The sequence below is a fragment of the Coccomyxa subellipsoidea genome (assembly GCF_000258705.1).
Source record: "Coccomyxa subellipsoidea C-169, whole genome shotgun sequence".
Lineage (NCBI taxonomy): Eukaryota > Viridiplantae > Chlorophyta > Trebouxiophyceae > Coccomyxaceae > Coccomyxa > Coccomyxa subellipsoidea.
This window is the reverse complement of record NW_005178039.1, coordinates 2,388,291-2,406,416: the sequence shown is the minus strand read 5'-3', so window position 1 is coordinate 2,406,416 and position 18,126 is coordinate 2,388,291. Positions and strand designations below refer to the sequence as shown.

Genomic DNA, 18,126 nt, shown 5'->3' with positions numbered 1-18,126 from the left:
AAAGAATGCTAAACTGGGGAGCAGGATTGTACTTATTGCAGCTATGCTCACAGTGTCCCGTCGAGTCACTGTACTATATTCCATCTGACGGCATATAAGGGAAACGGTCGTACTACGGCATCGCCTAAGACTGCCTGCCTTGAATGGCACAGCTGCACGAAAAGGTGAAATCTGCAAGCTTTCTGGTGCCTGTAAGTGCATGATTCCGAATGTTTGTATCCAAATCGAGTCTTTATGTCAGGAGAGAACTGAATCTAAAGCTCAATTCCTTGTGAAGTGATCAGCATTCACGATATCTTTTGTGGATGAGTAATTCCGCTATGAGCGTGCATTCATTTTCGAAAACAAGGAAAAGAAGAGGAAAAGCGAGAAGGAATCCCATCCTTAGCGTATCCTCTGTGACAACGCCGCCTCGGTTCTTCCTTTCAACAGTTGTTCAACCACAAATAGTCAAACGCTTGGATGTGCCTTCTTCGTCTGGCTGAGATACTCTTGCAGAGACGATTTTGATGAGCAAAACACACTGAATCTCAGCGGTGCTGATCCAGCCCTGTTGCTTTGACAATTGAGAGACAATTTGAGACGCAAGAATATCTATAGGAATATCTCTGAATACTAGATGCGTAAGCTATTGCATCTCACAGCGTTTGGATTCAGAGCTGCCACCCTCCATCAAGCGTGCAGTGTTGAGACTGCAGCCTCCAACATACCTAGGGCTCTGAGGGGATTGTTGGCAGAGAGCTCACAGCAGCATGTCACGCAAGGGTGCTTATTATTTTCTCGATATTTTGCTGCTTCCTCCGCGCACTGCTCAGCGGCTACTGCAGCTGAAGTGGCAGGGAGCAGCAGAGAACAGCTATCAGTATCAGTTTTGATAAAGCTGTACAAGCAGCTGTCAAAGCACCGCCTCAGTGCTCTTGTTGTTTCCACTGCTGCTGCTGGCTACATAGCAGGTACGCTACAAAGTTGTGCAAAGCAGATCGTGTGAACTCCTGCTGTTGCAAGGCACAGGAGCAGGTTCAATAGTAAAGCAAACCATCTTCGGAGTGTGACCTGTCGTGCTGTTGGCGTGGTCATAAGTCCTCTGCGAGTTCCGTTGCCTTCGCCCTGTTGAAGATGAGAAGTAACAAGAAAAGCAAAACAAGGAGTCTGCCTTGCATGATTACAGGCAGTGGAGATGAGATCGACTGGGCTGGGCTGGCTTGGACGTCCCTGGGCACCTTTGCCTGCGCAGCTGCTGCCAACACACTGAACCAGGTGTACGAAGTGGTAACAGACTCCTTGATGGAGAGGACAAAGCGACGGCCACTCCCTCTTGGCCTGCTGTCGCGAAGGCATGCGCTGGCTTTTGCTGGGGTCATGGGAGTCGGAGGCATCACTATCCTGGCTTACAAGGTATGTTGAGCTTGAGCTCTATATCACGCACTGGTTTCCATACTCTCTATCGCGAGTGGCAAGATCGACATATCTGCTCATCTCCTCAATTGCAATATCTTGATGTGTTCGCGCAGGCGAATGCCACAACTGCAGCGTTGGGCGCTGCAAACATCGGGTTGTATGCGGCCGTGTACACGCCACTGAAGGTGGTGAGCGTGGCAAACACCTGGGTGGGTGCGGTGGTGGGCGCCATACCTCCGCTCATGGGCTGGGCTGCAGCTGCGGGCCAGCTGGACATTGGAGCAGGTGCAGCCCCTTCCATCTTATTGGCACAGCTCAATTGCCAGCAGCTTCTGCTGCTGCTCAATTGCTCGGCGCTTTGCTGAGAGCTTGGACAGCCCTCTTTATTTGAGCAGATCTCACTGACACGGCTAGCATTTGTCGTTGTGACTGAATCGATACTGACTCTATGAGTCTGATATTTTGCACCCACCAGTGTCACTTCACCATTTAATGATTCTATGACTTACTGTTGTAAAAAAGTGCAATTCCGGCAGCATGGATGATCAATAACGGCGATGGGTCGTGCAGGAGTGCTGGCTGCGGCGCTCTACTTCTGGCAGCTGCCGCACTTTCTGTCGCTGGCGTGGCTGTGCCGAGCGGACTATGCGCGCGGCGGCTACAAGATGCTGACGCTGTTTGACGCCACCGGCCGGCGCACGGCGGCATGCGCGCTGCGCAACTGCCTTTACCTCATGCCCCTGGGCGCGGCGGCTGCCTGCCTCGGCGTCACCACAGGAGCATTCGCGTATGAGAGCGCGATCATCACCGGCATCATGGCCACCACTGCAGCCTCCTTCCTGCAGGTGCCTGCCCTCTCTAGGCCCCTGCAGATTGATGTACATTCTCTGGACCCTGAGGCCTTGAATGATTTCTAAGGAACTTATTACATGACATTCGTTTACACCCATCCATTGGTAAGTATCCGATTGTCCCTTGTCAGAAGGAGCAGCCCGTTCACGCAGAGTGTTGGCTGAGGTTGCACATTTTGTGGCTTGCAGACGCCCAGCCCGACGGCTGCGCGGAGGCTCTTCCGCGCATCGCTGCTGCACCTGCCGCTGTTTATGGCCGGCATGGCGCTGCACCGCATCCCTCGGGACAAGCAGGCTCTCAGCTCGCAGCAGACAGTGCTCAGGCTGGGCGTCCCGCTGCATCATGCCATGGGGAGAGGGGCACCAGCCGAGGTTGGTGCCAGCAGGGCTCCAATGCTGGGGGCCATTTCTGTGGCTCCCTTCCCATTCCTTCCTGTCCCGCTGCAGCTACGATGCCCCTCCAAGGTGGCATGCGCAGAGGGGCCTAGTAGTGACAACGCTGATGTAGAGAAAGACAGGTGATATCGCGTGAAACAACAATTTACGTCTGCAGGCATTTTATTTTAAGAATGCTGCCAAGGTTCTGTTTTGGGACCCGAGGTATGCATACAGATATCTCATATCAGATTAGAATATGGGAACCTTGCTTGGCACCATCTCCGGAAACTCCACTACCAAAGAATTGCTTGCTCATGCATGCTTTGTAACCGTGAGCAATAATATCAATATTTACTGGTGGGGGTCAAAAATTAAGGTGTTATCTCCAAGATTATTCAGGCTCTGAAAATTTACAAGGTCTTGGATATGCGCACCCGGTCCACTGCACCGACAACTTTGCTTACAAGTCTCCATTACAAAATTTTCTATCCTCGGAAAATTGGTCCGACCACTAATCTGACTGATGTGTCCTCCTCAAAATGCCCTCTCATGTTCCGAAGACTCAGGCAACCGAAGGCCTTTGCAAAATAAGAGGACAGGAACAAGCAGCCACATCTCCATTTATGCATCCAGTAGCCCGAACCAGTAGCCCGAAGCATTTGTGGATGGCTCCCAATATAGTATGATCCACAGTCAAGGTTCACAATTGGTCAAGGACCCGCACTGCTTCATGTTACCACTCATGATCCCTCAATGGTGATGCCCCTGAGCAGAGAGCCAAAAGCTCTGCACTTTTCAAGCTGACATGTTTGGAGGGCGCAATTCTATCATGACAAGGAACAGAAGTAGATGAGACCCCTTCTTCCTTGATCTATCGCTGTACCTGAGACTGATTGCAGAGCACCGGGCATGTTGCTCTTCCTCGGGGGTGTACCAGGCGCTGTGAGGGGTGGTGCATTTCTGCCAGCATGTGCAGAAATTTTTAGTGGCACGACACACTAAAGACTTACTTAGACAGACATGGCAAGGTGGAAGGTCACCTTGCAGACCTTTTAGTATCTTCAGCCTGCAAGATCATGGCAAGTACGGTAACTCCACGGCTATATACGCTTGACCCAAAGACATTGAGCAGTATTCCAAAGTACTTTTTCCTTGCAACATCATCTGCCACAACCTGCACAGAGAAGACAAGACAGACTGGTAAAGACAGCAGCATCGCGCGCCAATAACCAGTCCACACTAAAATTCCCAGATGCAGAACTGATGTGCCAGCCAGGCCCGATCTTCTGGGGAACAGTAGGGCCACACAAGTGTACCTTCAAGCTGGCTAATACCAGCACCTTGGCCCCCCGGCAGTTCAAGGAAGGATGTCGGACCCAGGGGTCCAGATGAGACCCAATATAGGGCATCTATGATGGCCGAAGCATTTGCTGCGCAAACAGCTGTTCTTGTGGGAACATGGGGCTGTCAAGAGGCAACAGAAAGTCTTTCAGGATTGCACAAGTACGCCAGGGCTCCAGGTCATTCCCACTCGTATATCCTCTGCAGTAGTGCTCAGCCATTTGAGAAGCTGCTTGCTCTTTCTCATGCAGTGTGCTCGTTTTAACAGAAAGTTGCTGCAGTTGAGGTGACCAAATCATATCCGGAGATCTAGGGTCACCACCCATCCTCTTGCATTCACATCGTGTCCTGTTCACATGCACGACCAAGTTGCTCTGTAGAGGTGTGTGACCTGAAGGTAGCAACGGATGTGGCACCCAAGGCAATTTTTTCGCTGTAAGTATCTGGAAGAAACCGGACTCCTTTCATACGTTCTGAGGCACGAACGAATGTGGGGCCCTGCTTTGTGCAATTTAGCTCCCCTGAACACGTGCTGACACCAACATCGTACAATCCAAATCTTGCAGTAAATTCGAGTGTTCGAGTTGTCAAAGGTTTAAATAAACCTCTGTAGGATTGATTGTCGTCAAAGCTATAAGCACTGATATCAGCCCGCCTTCTATCGTAACTTCGACAACCTTGAATCTTGACAAGGGAGACTGGACTCATGTCGATGTGCACTCAATCTACTTATGGTGTTATTCGACCATCCTCTACCTGGATATCTGGCCATTCGCGCGTCTCTGGCCTGAGGAGTGAGTCTCTCTGTCCTTGATGTCCTTCCTCATGGGATTCTAGACATGAATAAGTCATTACATACCGAATGTTCTTTCCAAAGCATCGGAATGCATTTCACGCCAAGCTGATCTGACAATGGTCCAGTGCCTTCTGTAAGGATTCTATGCCTGCTTACCAAGCAGGTCGCCCATTCACTGTCAGACGTCCCAGAGTAGCTCCAGCTGCGGCAGCAGATGCTGAAGACATTGGGACTGCTGGCACAGCTGCCATTGCTCTTGGAGCCTTGTCAAACCCCTTGGTCCTGCTGTCTGACTACACGCTGTACACCACTGGACGTGGTCTCCCCGAGGGCCCAGGAGGTACTGCAGTTCAGCTGATAAAGCTCTCATGAGAGTGATCACATGCTTATATCCAGAAGGCTATTGGCCTTACTGGGATTTTATCTGTATTGCAGGCTTATATGGAGCTGCGGAAGGCATCTCTTACCTGGCCATTCTGGGAATTGTTGGGTGGTCGCTTGCAACCAAGGCGCGCACAGGCTCGGGCTTGCCGGCCGGCCCGTCAGGTCTCCTGGGCGCAGTGGAGGGATTTTCGTACCTTACCCTCCTTGTGAGCATTGTGGTCTTTGGGTTGCAGTTTTTGCAGAAGGGCTCTCTTCCAGGAGCTCTGGGGTGAGCATCTAGGCAGGAAACGTGAGAAGAGAACAATCGAGGGGTGCCATGCAATAATGCCATTGCAATATGCCAAGGATCTCGTGAGCAGCAAGCTCTTGAATGCACGCTGTCCGCTGAGTGCTCACATATGGGCACTCAAGAGAAGAGGAACACCATATGTAAGGTTACATGACATGACAAGGGAACCCGTCATATTACCATACAATCACGTAAATATAACCCACCCATATGGACCACCATGACTCCAAGGGCATGTCCTAACCTCACTGTGTCTATCGGTTTCAGTGGCGCCTTGATGGTGTGCACTGCATCCCCTAATTTCACTGCAACATGGCCTCTGTCTGCTCTGACCGCTCCGTCATCTCCACATCGCCCAGGCCAGCCCGCCGCTTGCGCACACCCGCCTCGCTCAACCCATTGCGCGATGCCTCCCTCGCACCGCCTGCGCCTGCACCACGCACTTCCCATCACCCGCCAGAAGCTGCACTCAATGATCCACTGTGCTTCAACCAGCACTGTACAGCAAGGCTGTTGATTGAGGACACAAAGAGAGTCCCAGACGAGTGCCACACAGTAATTTGGCTTAATGGAGGAAAAAGCATGAGACAATCAAGGGAAAAGAGATGCAATATCCAACTCATCATCAAGCGCCAGAGATTAGATGAAGGCCTGGCTCGAAAGTGATCATCATGCAGCAACGATACAGTGATCCACCAGCGCAGTTGCGATTGCATCTGGGCCCCACCTGCAGTGCTGCCCGGGCCGGCAGTGGCGCTGTGGGCGTCGGGCGCGATGTGCTCGCGCATGGCGTTGCCGGTGGCGGCCAGGCCGTCGTGCACGCGCTCCGACAGCGCGCTCGGATCGGCCAGGAACTCGCGCGCGGTGTTGAGCGTGCGCTGGCTCACGCTCTGCAGCACCGGCACAAACTTGCCGCTCAGCGCCACCGCGCCCGGCAGCAGCCCCCTCTGCATCTCCGCATCCACATCCAGCTCCTGCACAAAGAAAAAGGCATCTTCCTTCAGCAGTCCAGTGTGCTTGAAGACCAGAAGAATGGCCAAAAGAACCAGAAAATGTAGCACTGCTTGCGCTACAACCTGCAATTCGCAGTTACCAGGCAAGCTGTCATTGTAGTCAGACATGCAGGTGCTGCGTGCAAGGGAGAGGCAGCTTTCATACCTGGTAGACGGTCCTCCCAAACAGGAAGAGGAAGAGGGCGAGGATGAGCCAGAGCGGGTTGTACAGGACGGCGAGCATCTCGTCAAAGCCCAGCACGAGCATGGCCGCGATGGCCCAGAAGGGCGGCCAGCGATTGCTCGCTGCTCGGTTGGCCTCCTGCGTCGCCTGAGCCTGCAATACGTAGAGATCCACCCCTTCATCCTCCCTCCATCAATTAGACAGTCTGAAATGCACCAGGGCACCTTTCGGCCTGGGTGAGTCGATGCGCTGAGGTCAAGCCCTCTTTCTTAAAGATCAAAGAAAAAAAAAGGGAGTAAGCCGAATTGCGCGGAGACATTCTGTTGTGGGACAGTATGGTACCTGCTGGACGGCGTAGCTGGTGTCTGATGAGAACTGGCGCCACAGAGTGCGGCACTGCGAAGGGCTCAGCAGCACCAGTTCCTCTGCAAGGGCCGGCCACTCTGACGCGGCCACCATGTCGAAAGCGCCTGCAGCCGCCGCCCCTTTGCTGGGCTCGCCGCCGCCGCTGGTGCTGGGTCCCTCCCCTGCATGCTCCAGCACTGCCCTCTCCACCACATCCGCCTCAGACTCCTGCACCACCAAGAGACAGCACATCAGAACCAGTCTTTCTTGTCTCCTAGACTTCTCTGTCCTACTCACAATACAGGAGTTGCGTCTCACACAGATGGCACAGAACCATGTAGCAGGAAAGTAACAAGGGAGAGCGGCACCTGTGGGCTGTCCACGCGCATGACTGCCAGCTGGGCCAGGAGCTGCGCGGCCGCCAGCCGGGCCTTCTGGTTGGCCGCAGGGATGTTGGCGCGCGGACCCCAGCTGCGCGGCATCCCCCCCTCGTCCTTCGAGAACACCTGCACACCCACCACACATCCTCATCCTCCATCCAATTTGTCATATTGCAGCCCTGAAAGTATCCAGGAAGAGCTCTTACTCCGGCTTTCCAATGGAAAAGGAGACTTCCACCTAATAATGCACAATATAAAGATCTCCTCAAGGAGTTGTAGCGCACCTCAGTAAAGCGCTCTTTCATGCGGGGGAGGGCGGTGTGGGCGGCCTCGCGCGCTGCAGACTCGACGCGCGCCCGTCCAAAGGCTTCCAGCTGCTGCTGCAGGGCGTCCAGGTCCGGCCCTGGCACCTCATATCCTTGCAGCCCCTCCGCCACCACCTGCAGCCAGAAATCCCATGCTTCTCTTCCAAATGGACTGCCACAATTTTGTTGTAGCTTCCACAGACTCCCGCTATGAAGGATCCATAGTGAGCAGAGAAGACGGACATGACGATATTGGGGCAGCTTGACTATGAAGAGAATGGTACCTGGGATGCTTTCCCCAGGGAGGAAGCGAGCAGTCGCCTCAGCCGCGGCCACAGGTCTAAGGGGCAGCTGTCCAGCAGTGCGCTGGCAGGGCCAGCCAGGCCTGCCACCAGGCTCTTCTCTGCCCTCGACCCAATTTCAGCCACCTGTGCAGATCCACAAATCGTTGCCAACTACTTACACGAGGGGCACTTACAAACGGTATACCCACGTAGCAGAATCTCTCATTGCCTTAAAAAAAAAAATTTTGGATGGCCACCTTCTGAGCTCGGAGGTTGTTGATGTGAGCATCGATGTCGCGTGACACTTGCTCAACAACCTCCACTGTGTCCCACTTGGTGCCAGAGACCACCACAGCCTTCAGGCCCTCCTGGAAGAATGCCAGCGCATCCACTTTGCTCCTGTTGAAGCAGCCCACATTCAGGAAAGAAATTTTGGAAGTCGATGCAAGGATGACATCTCTTTGATTCAAGACACCATATTGTTGATTGGAAGAAATCCAAATAAGAGCTGATCGTCCATCCTCTAGGCTGTAGATGAAAAGGCCATGCCTACAAAATGAAGTGACTGGGCGCGGTTAAGAAACATTGACAGCGGAAGCGCACCTGGAGGCGCATGCAGCAAATTCATGCTGTGCGTCAGGCTGGGCCAGCGCTGCAACAGTGCGCGCCAGGGCGGCCTGCCGCAGGAGTCCCAGCTGGTCTGCGAAAGCAGCCGCCACCAGGCGCTGCGAGCGCACGATCAGTTCTTCCTCCTTTGCACGCCGCACAGTCTCCTCAAAATACCTGGCCTCCTCATCATACCCTGCACCCGCCACAGCTGTCAGAAGACCTGCCTTGCCTATTTAGTACGCCGCATCTGTGATCAGAATAACATGAAGTGCATGCGGAAAGACACATCAGACGAAGCTCTGTTCCAAACATTCCAGGGTAAGCAGCACAGGATAGGGCAGTGTAAGCGGGGTGCACCCGACAGGCAGGAGTCCAGCAAGGCGGCGGCGCGTGTGCCAAAGTTGGGCACCAGGCCAGTGGCAGCCTCCTGGCGCAGCCCCAGCCAGGCCTGGTCCTCCGCCAGGGCGCGCAGCTGATCCTCCATTATTTCCGCGCAGCGTATGTTCGCCACCATTACCTGCCAATATGCACAGCCGCTTCGGAAATTTGTGCATGAAATGGTAGGCCTTTACTGGCGCTCCTTTCAAGCATTTTTATCTGCACAGCAAGACTTGTCCATTATGCAATTCCTGCTATGTGGCATCTTATCCGCTAGAGTTCTGCAGGCAAGGGGCTGCCTGCGGAGAGGGGGAGTGCACCTTGTGGGCCGGCAGATTGAGGTCCTTCTGGTCGCGTATGATCTCCCACACCTTTTGCAAGCTGAGGGCCAGCGCGTGGCCTGGCAGCTTGTCATTGCTCACCCGCACCAGAGTGTCATCTCCTGCGTACAGCATCTTCGTAAAAACATGGAACAGTGCCAACGGCAAGTGGAGTCACAGGATAGTATGTGGCACTGCAGGATAACCGAGACTGAACAAAGGATCTGTCTCAGCCTCACCTTCCTCAGAGAAGCGCCTCCGCAATATGACACTCTCTGCTCGGAAGTCCTCCTCCTTCTCCTCAAAGTTGGGCAGCGACGAGTACTTCACCTGCCCAGGGACAAACGCAGAAGCTCAGTGATAGGCAAAGAATTCAAGAAAAGCTCACACGAGGCGAGAAAGCACAGATCCACAGTTCGCAGGGTTGCGGCAGCACTGACCTCGAAAAAATCTGTGAATGAGTATTGTTCATAGTTGGGCGGCTTGGTGATGGCGACCCACATCTGCCTCAAGTCCTCCTCCCAAGTCTCTATGATGCGCTGCAGGGGCGTCCTGGTGCGGTCCCGGAACACAAACAGCAGCACTGTGCGCCGCTTGTTGGGCGCAGGAGTGAACAGCTTCAGGTTGACCTGCAAACAACACTCGACATGGTCACCGCCAGGGTGATTTGGTCGATCGTTCTCTAGATACTTTGCAGAGTCTGTGAGGTTATTTGTATGAAAGGACAATAATGACATGATGTCACCTGGAAGATTGTCTTGAGGAGTGGTTTGCCTGCACCAGCCTCACGGCCCACATCCTTGGCCCACATGTTCACAAGGAGCACGTCTGCCACCGCCAGAGCAAACAGCGAGCTCTGACGCTCAAAGGAGTTATCGTCCTCGCCGCGCTCCCGCCCGTCGCTACCTTCCAGATCAAGGACGAGGGTGGAAGGCTCCTCGATCTTCTGTCCTTTTGCCAGCCAGATTCCCTTTGTTGTCTGGCGCCTCCCGCTCATGGCATCCATCTCCTCAAAAGTGGTGCCAAACTGCGACCAGGACACCATCATATCACCCAATCGTGTACTGATCATCAATGCAGCAAGATTGAGGTGCTGGGGCCGGATGCAGGTTACTTGATGGGACAGGGAAGCTATGATGAAACCAGTGAACACTATGCCTCGCACGAACATGCCTCCAAGACGGCTGGAGGACTTAGGTATGGGCAGCAAAAAGCAAAATGCGAGTCTTCTAATTACATCAGCCAGCACGATGCACAGCACCTGCATTTGAGGAAGTTTGAGGTACGCTGACAAGGAATCTACCTTATTGACTCGCGATGGCAATGCCCTATCCTTGATTGTATCAATAAGTTTCTCATTTTCAACACATAGTAGGAATGGTGTCACTCACCAAGGCATTCATTAGTGTCGACTTGCCACTGCTCTGAGGACCAGTGATGGCCACCACTTGGTACCCCACTCCAACATCCCTTATGTTGTGCCGCTCCACAAAGTCATTGACGCCTTGTTCATTGAATTCACCGTCACCATTGACCACCTGCAGGATACCTGTCGACGACATCGTACAATTGTTGATACCAGCTAAAGCTTAGCTCTCACTAGATATATCGTAAATAGTTCTTCAATCGTCTACAATCTAGCTTCACATCTTTTGGTGCATTCTGGTGTGTCTGGTATTGTCACAGAATGGTAAGGAAATCGGCCATGGAAGTCCATGGACCGAGGCCTGCAGATTTTGGGCCCGTAAACGGAGTTCCGAAAGTGCAGCTGCGCAGGCATGCCGTAGCCTGAACTGGTCAGCCGTCAGGAAAGATCGAAAATACTCTCATCGTTCTGGGTTTATCAAGTTCCACACCTTTCGGGAACAAGTTTGATCAAGATGTTGCTCCTATTCGAAACGGCAGCAGGTTTCGCGCTCTTCAAAGTACTGCAGGAAAACAAGATACAGGAGACAGAGGTGAGACGGCTCCTCAAATGCATCAAATTCTGTGCAGCGAGAGACCATCGAATCTAACAATTGCATGCTGTTATCGCAGGACTTATGGCAGGATTTTCAAACTCTGGACGCAGCACAGAAGGTGAATTTTCCTGCTGTACTTTGGCTTTCATCTGGCAGATCTGAACAGACAGTTAATGACGTATTGCTGTGATCCGGATGCAGGTTGTGAAATTGAAGGCTTTTAGTAAGTTTGAAAGCACCATCGATGCCCTGGCAGCAGCAACTGCTCTGGGAGACAGCAAGCTGAGCAAAGGTGAGGGCACCTCCACCACATTTGTTGAACTGTAATAATAAACTTTGCAGAAGATGGATAATGTCTCATTGTGGATGTGGGTTGGCAAAAGCCCTGGAATGCCTACCTGGCTGCTCTCTTGAAGCTAGACTGTACATCGCACACGCTGTGCTCCAGCACAGCAGTGCTCCAGCTTCTGGCCTTTCAACCAAATTCCTTGTGCAGATCTGAAGAAGTTCTTGAAGAAGAATGCGGATGGGAAGACACTCGGAGTGGCAGATGCCAAGCTGGGCAGCATCATCAAGGAGAAGCTTGGCATCCCCTGCATCTACAGGTGAGGAGGATGCAGGTTGTCAGGGATGCATGGCTAGCAACAATGCGCTCTGAGAGTGCCCTGCTTGGACACCTGGTAGAAAGAGCTGACATGTTGTGCTATGTGCAGCAATGGGGTGCAAGAGCTGACCAGAGGCGTGCGCAGTCAGATTGAGGGCCTCATCAGGTGTGAACATTCCCCGACGCCTCCAAGTACCGTCCTTGCTAGTAGCATACCAGAATAATGTCTCTTGCACTCTGTGCATAGCTGAAGGCAGTGCGTTGTGCTTGCAGTGGTCTTGCTGGCGGCCAGGACTTGACTCCCATGTCTCTGGGTCTCAGTCACAGCCTGTCACGGTACAAGCTGAAGTTCAGCCCAGACAAGGTAGGCTGTCAGGATGCCGTTTCAGTCACTTTGCCCTTCCATCTCGATCAAAGACTCTGCCAGCTGCCCCCTGGTGACCTCATGAATTAGATGGTTCAACACTAATGTTTGATGCTCATATGCAGGTTGACACCATGATTGTGCAAGCCATCGGGCTGCTGGATGACCTGGACAAGGAGCTGAACACATATGCGATGCGGGTGCGCGAGTGGTACGGCTGGCATTTTCCAGAGATGACCAAGATCGTCACAGACAACATTGTCTACGCCAAAGTGGTGCGCTTCCTCTGCCAGTCATTTTCTTCATGAGAGAGAGAGAGAGAGAGACAACAATAAAATTATGCCAAGCCTCTGATTTCTTTGCGCTGGGATCTTGCGCAAGTAGTTGCCAGTATCTGCACAGGTAGCATGGGCGTGTGGCCCCCAGATCTCAACAATGCCATGCCATGCCATGCCACTTTGATGAGTGCCATAATAAATGTGGACATGGGCGCGTTCAAGGTGAGGCTTGCTGGCGCAGATCAAGCTGATGGGCACACGCGAGAACGCAGTGGACAAGGACTTCTCGGGCATCCCACTGGAGGAAGAAGTGGAAGAGGAGCTGAAGGAGACAGCAGTCATCTCCATGGGCACAGAGATCAGCCCTGTTGACCTGCTCAACATCATCTCCCTCTGCGACCAGGTGCGCACAGTCCTTAATAGGTTGGATGCAACAGCTTTGCCTGATTAGCTGAGGAGCTCTTCTGACAGCATCTTGCTGTGGGACCTGCACGGAGTCTAGAAGGAGGAATGCCCATCAAAGGAGTGATGGACTCTTCACAGAGGGCCACTGTTCATGAATTGCACTAAAAACCATACACTGTGGTGATCGGCAGGTGATTGCACTGGCAGAGTACAGGGCGCAGCTGTACGAGTACCTGAAGAGCCGGATGATGGCCATCGCCCCCAACCTGACAGTACTGGTGGGAGAGCTCGTCGGCGCGCGCCTCATTGCTCACGCTGGCTCTTTGATCAACCTGGCCAAGGCGCCTGCCAGCACAGTGCAGATCCTGGGCGCGGAGAAGGCCCTCTTCAGAGCGCTCAAGACAAAGCACGAGGTGAGACCCCTGATCTCTTACAACTGTTGTCTGGTCCTCGTTGCATGACCGCGTCAGGCCAGGTTGAATACTAGAATACTAGAATTCTGAATTCTGTGCGCGTGAATCAGAATAAGCTCAAAAAAAATTCTTTGTGGTGCAGACGCCAAAGTATGGGCTCATCTTCCACGCCAGCTTGATAGGGCAGGCGGCGCCCAAGCACAAGGGCAAGATCAGTCGCGTGCTGGCCGCAAAGTGCGCCCTCTCCATTCGCGTGGACGCGTTAGGAGACGTCGCAGATGCACACGTGGGTCTGGAGAGCAGAGCAAAGGTACGCAAGTCCCTTCACTTTTGTAGTAGGGAGTAGGGCCACTTCTCATGAACGCCTTTGGCAGAACCCCACGGCCTGCTTTACAAGGCCGTGCGGCTTTGAAACAAGGCAACATCAAAGGTGTTAGATCTCCGGGGACGGGTAGGAAATGATGCACTAGCCCTCGAATTCGCACCGACATGTGGTACAATTCCCTCACATTGATGTCTAGCATTGTACTGCTTCCTTGATTGCGTGCTGCTGCTACGTGGCAATGCAGCCAATGCCTGTCTCTGCAAGAAGATACAATCAGCAGGAAAGCTATTGTATTGAAGCAGTCAATAACGTCCAGCATGCACCTGCTCTTGCGGAGAGGTCCTTGCAATTGCTTGGCTTAACGTCACAAGCGCATGCACGACAGGTGGAGGCGCGGCTGCGCCAGCTGGAGGGCAAGATGCTGGCATCGGACAGCGCAAAGCCGCGCGCCGACAAGGGCAGCATCCCCAAGTACGACGCGGCGCGGCAGGGGGATGCCGGCCCAGCGCTCATCACCGCGGCCAAGGCATACAACCCGGACGCTGACGTCACCGCTGACGCCGGCAAGGAGGAGAAGAAGCGGAAGAAGGTGGGTAGCTCATGGGGGCATGTATATTTATGGCCGGCATGCTGTTCTTTGTCTGGTGCCTGCGCATGGGCAGAGTTGCTTGCTCTGCTGAGGTCTCCACACATTTCAATAAGACTTTCACCGCATGCTTTGGTCTTGGGACTCTGAAAACGACATTTGTTTGTTGAATGTAAGTGTTATGTGTGTGCAGAAGAAGGCGGCTGCCGCAGAGGCAGAGGCAGCCACGGCAGAGCCCAATGGGGTTGCAGAGGCCGGTCCCTCAGAGGCAGCCCCTGCAGCAATCAACGGCGGGGAGGAGACAGGCGAGAAGAAGAAGAAAAAGAAGAAGAGGAGCGCTGAGGAGGCAGCTCCGCCAGATGCTGCAGAGACAGCAGAGCCTGTGAAGAAGAAGAAAAAGAAGGATGCTGCAGCAGTCAACGGTGATGCAGCGCCCAGCACTGAGAAAAAGGTAAGCAATGCCAGCAACAACATTTGATGACTTGCTCTTCATTGTAGCAGTTGTTTCAGGCCAACAATTCCAGGTATGATGCAGAGAGATGATCAATGGCGATGCAGACATGCATTTAATCGATGCTCATCTTATGATTCTTTTTAAATTTGCAGAAGAAGAAGAAGGCAAAGGTGGAGAGCACCTGAGTGTTGCTGAGGACCCTCCTCAGTGTGACCTGCAACGCAATTGACTGGTTGCCAGACTGCATGCAGTTGTGTGTGGTTTTGCTAAGAGCAATTTTACAAAGATCCATGGAGAATGCATCTGAGCTCTCAACTCGAGTCGGGGTCTGGAGAAAAGATCATGTTTGTTCTACAGACAATTTTCTTGCGATCAAGACACGAGACTGTCTCACAAGAACCAGCTCATTTGCTTCACTGTGGTGAGTGAGTTGTGTGAAGCCAATGTTATGTCATTGCAAGTACTAGGTGAATGCAAGTACTAGTTGATTTCAGAGTCTATGTAAATAGCTGAAGACTTGACAACACAATCCTCAGTTTTAACCAAACAACGAGCCTTCCTCGTGAATTTATTTATCACAAGGCAAATCCAAAAGGTGGTGTCATGTCAGCCGATATGGAAGCATTGGACATCACATTTAGTTCAGAGTCCATGTGCCCAGTGCAAAGGCTCTTCCTTGGTTGTTTTGAGTGCGCACAACTCAACAAATACCAGCAAGATGCCTTTCATCGCGCAACAAGACCGGCCTGCTTGTCCCACTGATCCGCGTTCATGACGTCATCGATGATGTCAGTCTGCGGCCTCACAATCCCATCAATGATGCCATACTCTATGGCATCTGGGGGCTGCATGTAGAGTGGCCGCTGCATATCCTGCAGTTGCAAGGACGCGAAAGGTCAGTACTCCCTTCCAATATAATCTCCCGATACGGATGGAAAGAAATGCTCCAGAACAAGAAGCAGTCCAAATCATCCAGAGCTGATGCAACACACTGACCTTATCGAGCTTCTCCTCGGAATGGCCTGTTGTCTTGGACAGTATGCGCAGCAGCGCCTGCTTTTGAGCAAGTACTTCCCGCCACTTGATCTGGATCTCAATTGCCTGCCGCTGTCCCGTTGGCGGTACACGAGGCTGCTGCAGCATTGCTGGAAGGGCAAAAGACCAAAATCAGATCAGTAAATTTGTTACATACAGAAGCTAAAAAAGAAGAAAAAGTGCAACCAACAGATGCTTTCAGGGATGCCAGACAAGTTGCCAGAGGTGCACACCTGTTGCATGAGGAAGCATGAAACGCTTGCCCTTGTGCCCAGCTGAAAGCAGCATGCATGCCTGCCCCATTGCAACTCCCACGCCAACAGTGTGCACCTATGCGCGAGAACAATATTAAAGAACTGCAGCAATTTGTGACCACTGAAGTACTGAAGCAATGCCGTTCTCACGGTTTCTATGATGCGATTGTCGCCATCATCAATTCCAGGCTCACCTCGTTTTTCACGAACTGCATGGTGTCATAGATTGCCGTCCCTTCTGTTTCAAAGCCCACCTGTGCCCCATGAACAGATATCATGCGCAGTAACTTGACACACAGAAAAGGAAGAGCTCAAGAAGCCAGCATGCATCCTCCCAATAATGGTCCAAAGGAAAAACTGGGGGGCAGCAACAAACCGTTTCACCGTCAGCACGCGTTGTGCCTGTGGAGTTAATGTACAGGTAGATTGGCTTTGTCCGGTCTTTGTACTGCAGGTAGAGCAGCTCAGCAATGATCAGCTCCGTCACTGCTGGTACAAGCTGCACCAGAAAATTGCCCAAGCTCAAACTCAGAATTCACATAGGGACAGGAACAGGGTAAGAGAAATTGCTCCCAAATCATGTCCAACATGTCTGCGCAGCGCACCGGCATGCCCAGGTAAGTGATGCGGCTGTCAAGAAGGAGGGATGGTAAGTCAGGAGGTGGCGTGCGGGGCTTGTGGTCATCATAGCCCACTGAGGCTGCTGCAGGAGCGCCACCACCACCAGCTGCTACAATGCTGGCTGTGCTTTGAAGCAGCTCTTCTGGCATCCACAGGTCGGTTGCTCCAGAATACAACTCCGCTGCAAATGCATAGATCAAATTAGCTTCTGAAATGATGGGAACGTGGAGACAACTACACAACAATAGCAGTCCATACCGTCCATAACTTGAGATGCTGCCCATAAGTGGCCAGAAAATGACATGTCATATTCTTGGACTCTTATCAGCCCAAATCTGACAGGCATTATTCAGTTACTATGCTCTACAAAGCAGGGTTATCAGCCTTCTACTCTGTGTGCACTGTCGTAGTGTGAGAATTGATCGAACCTCGCGACACGACTGTCCTTCTTTGAGGAGCAATAAGGTGTCTTCTTCGAGGACAGGCGAAAGCGCTGCCGTGTTTGAGGATTTCTTGGCATCTGCTGTTCACTTGTGAGTCTATCGTGCCACAAGATCGAGCCACTCTGTGATGCACCATTCCTGTCTGCATGCCTTCGGACTGATGTAATGATCGTCGGATTACGACCAGCAGATGAAATGAAAGTTCTGGACATCGTGCAGTCTGCCATTTGCAGAAGGATCAGCTGGATTATTGCCTGCCTCTTTGCGCATGCTGGAATCTCGGCAATCACCATTTGCTTCTCTCAAGCTGGTGAAAACTTGGAGGACCACAGGTTGCTGTATCCCTACGAGTTGTGACTCACATCCTTTCATAGATGCACACGATGAGAGCACTCTTTAAGTGACGCATCAGTCAGTACTCATCAGGTACGACACTGGCACACGAAGCAAAGTGAAGGAAGCAACGACCTCAATCACAACTTTGCATTGCATACAATTCTAGCTGCAGATTTCGAGCATAATATGACTTGCAATTTTCTGATCTGCACATCAGGTAAAGAGACAGGAGAGCTCTTAAAGCTGCACTCTCCACAGGCACAATTGGTCATTCACGATTAAAATTTCCAGATTAGTCCGCCATCATGGCTCAGAAGCGCCGCATCGTGCCTCAGCTGATCAACACAACCCAAGCTACACCTACTCAGGGGCCCAGCACAGCTTTGCTTTCACCACCTCCTGCAGCAGCAGGACCATCGCCAGTAGCAGAGAAGGGGACTATGACTCTCAAAGAGCAGTCAGAGTATGCGGCAAAGCACCTTGGGCCAGGACGCCGTATCTACGTGGAGCTGACTGCTGGGAAGTACGAGGTCAATTGGCGCAAGGCAAGAGCTTCGCATGCGACGGACATCTGTTGCACCTTTCAGATTGCACCTTTGTTGGTGCTCACTGCATACAGTGTCCTGCAATCCATCCCATGGAGGAGGGGCTGCAATCGCTGACAAGCACGGTATTCTCGCAGCTGCTGAAGGAGAGGGGTGCTTTGAAGGCTCCAGTGCCAAGGGATCCCGAGGAGGCAGGAGGAGAAGTACCTGCAAAGGTGATGCAGACTTGCTGCCTGCATTGTCGACAATATCGTACATATCACTTGGC

At 52.5% G+C, this 18,126-nt stretch overlaps 4 protein-coding genes across 4 annotated transcripts; 2 read left to right on the top strand and 2 right to left on the bottom strand.

The window, feature by feature from the left end:
- Nucleotides 1–143: 143 nt before the first annotated feature.
- Nucleotides 144–2,971, top strand: COCSUDRAFT_52878 (protoheme IX farnesyltransferase; the record flags this gene model as incomplete). The annotated part of the gene is made up of 6 exons (XM_005649954.1): nt 144–191; nt 890–953; nt 1,169–1,395; nt 1,512–1,683; nt 1,969–2,243; nt 2,439–2,971. 6 exons carry the CDS (start codon nt 144–146, stop codon nt 2,769–2,771), a joined length of 1,119 nt encoding a protein of 372 aa, XP_005650011.1. The 3' UTR covers nt 2,772–2,971.
- Nucleotides 2,972–5,566: 2,595 nt separating this feature from the next.
- Nucleotides 5,567–10,796, bottom strand: COCSUDRAFT_28028 (root hair defective 3 GTP-binding protein; the record flags this gene model as incomplete). The annotated part of the gene is made up of 15 exons (XM_005649953.1): nt 5,567–5,867; nt 6,165–6,411; nt 6,596–6,766; nt 6,956–7,186; nt 7,327–7,464; nt 7,623–7,778; nt 7,928–8,071; nt 8,185–8,295; nt 8,512–8,729; nt 8,894–9,053; nt 9,235–9,356; nt 9,474–9,564; nt 9,675–9,863; nt 9,980–10,261; nt 10,626–10,796. The coding sequence occupies 15 exons, from the start codon at nt 10,794–10,796 to the stop codon at nt 5,740–5,742; spliced, it is 2,559 nt and encodes an 852-aa protein (XP_005650010.1). The 3' UTR covers nt 5,567–5,739.
- Nucleotides 10,797–11,051: 255 nt separating this feature from the next.
- Nucleotides 11,052–15,146, top strand: COCSUDRAFT_28027 (Nop-domain-containing protein). The gene is made up of 13 exons (XM_005649952.1): nt 11,052–11,192; nt 11,272–11,313; nt 11,397–11,487; nt 11,692–11,800; nt 11,909–11,965; nt 12,073–12,163; nt 12,289–12,438; nt 12,683–12,844; nt 13,038–13,259; nt 13,402–13,569; nt 13,970–14,173; nt 14,364–14,621; nt 14,777–15,146. The coding sequence occupies exons 1-13, from the start codon at nt 11,115–11,117 to the stop codon at nt 14,807–14,809; spliced, it is 1,665 nt and encodes a 554-aa protein (XP_005650009.1). The 5' UTR covers nt 11,052–11,114; the 3' UTR covers nt 14,810–15,146.
- On the bottom strand, nt 15,128–17,730 carry COCSUDRAFT_52875 (hypothetical protein; the record flags this gene model as incomplete). Its single annotated transcript, XM_005649951.1, has 7 exons — nt 15,128–15,496; nt 15,621–15,769; nt 15,893–15,989; nt 16,108–16,167; nt 16,290–16,412; nt 16,519–16,587; nt 17,710–17,730. 7 exons carry the CDS (start codon nt 17,728–17,730, stop codon nt 15,350–15,352), a joined length of 666 nt encoding a protein of 221 aa, XP_005650008.1. The 3' UTR covers nt 15,128–15,349.
- Nucleotides 17,731–18,126: the final 396 nt, after the last annotated feature.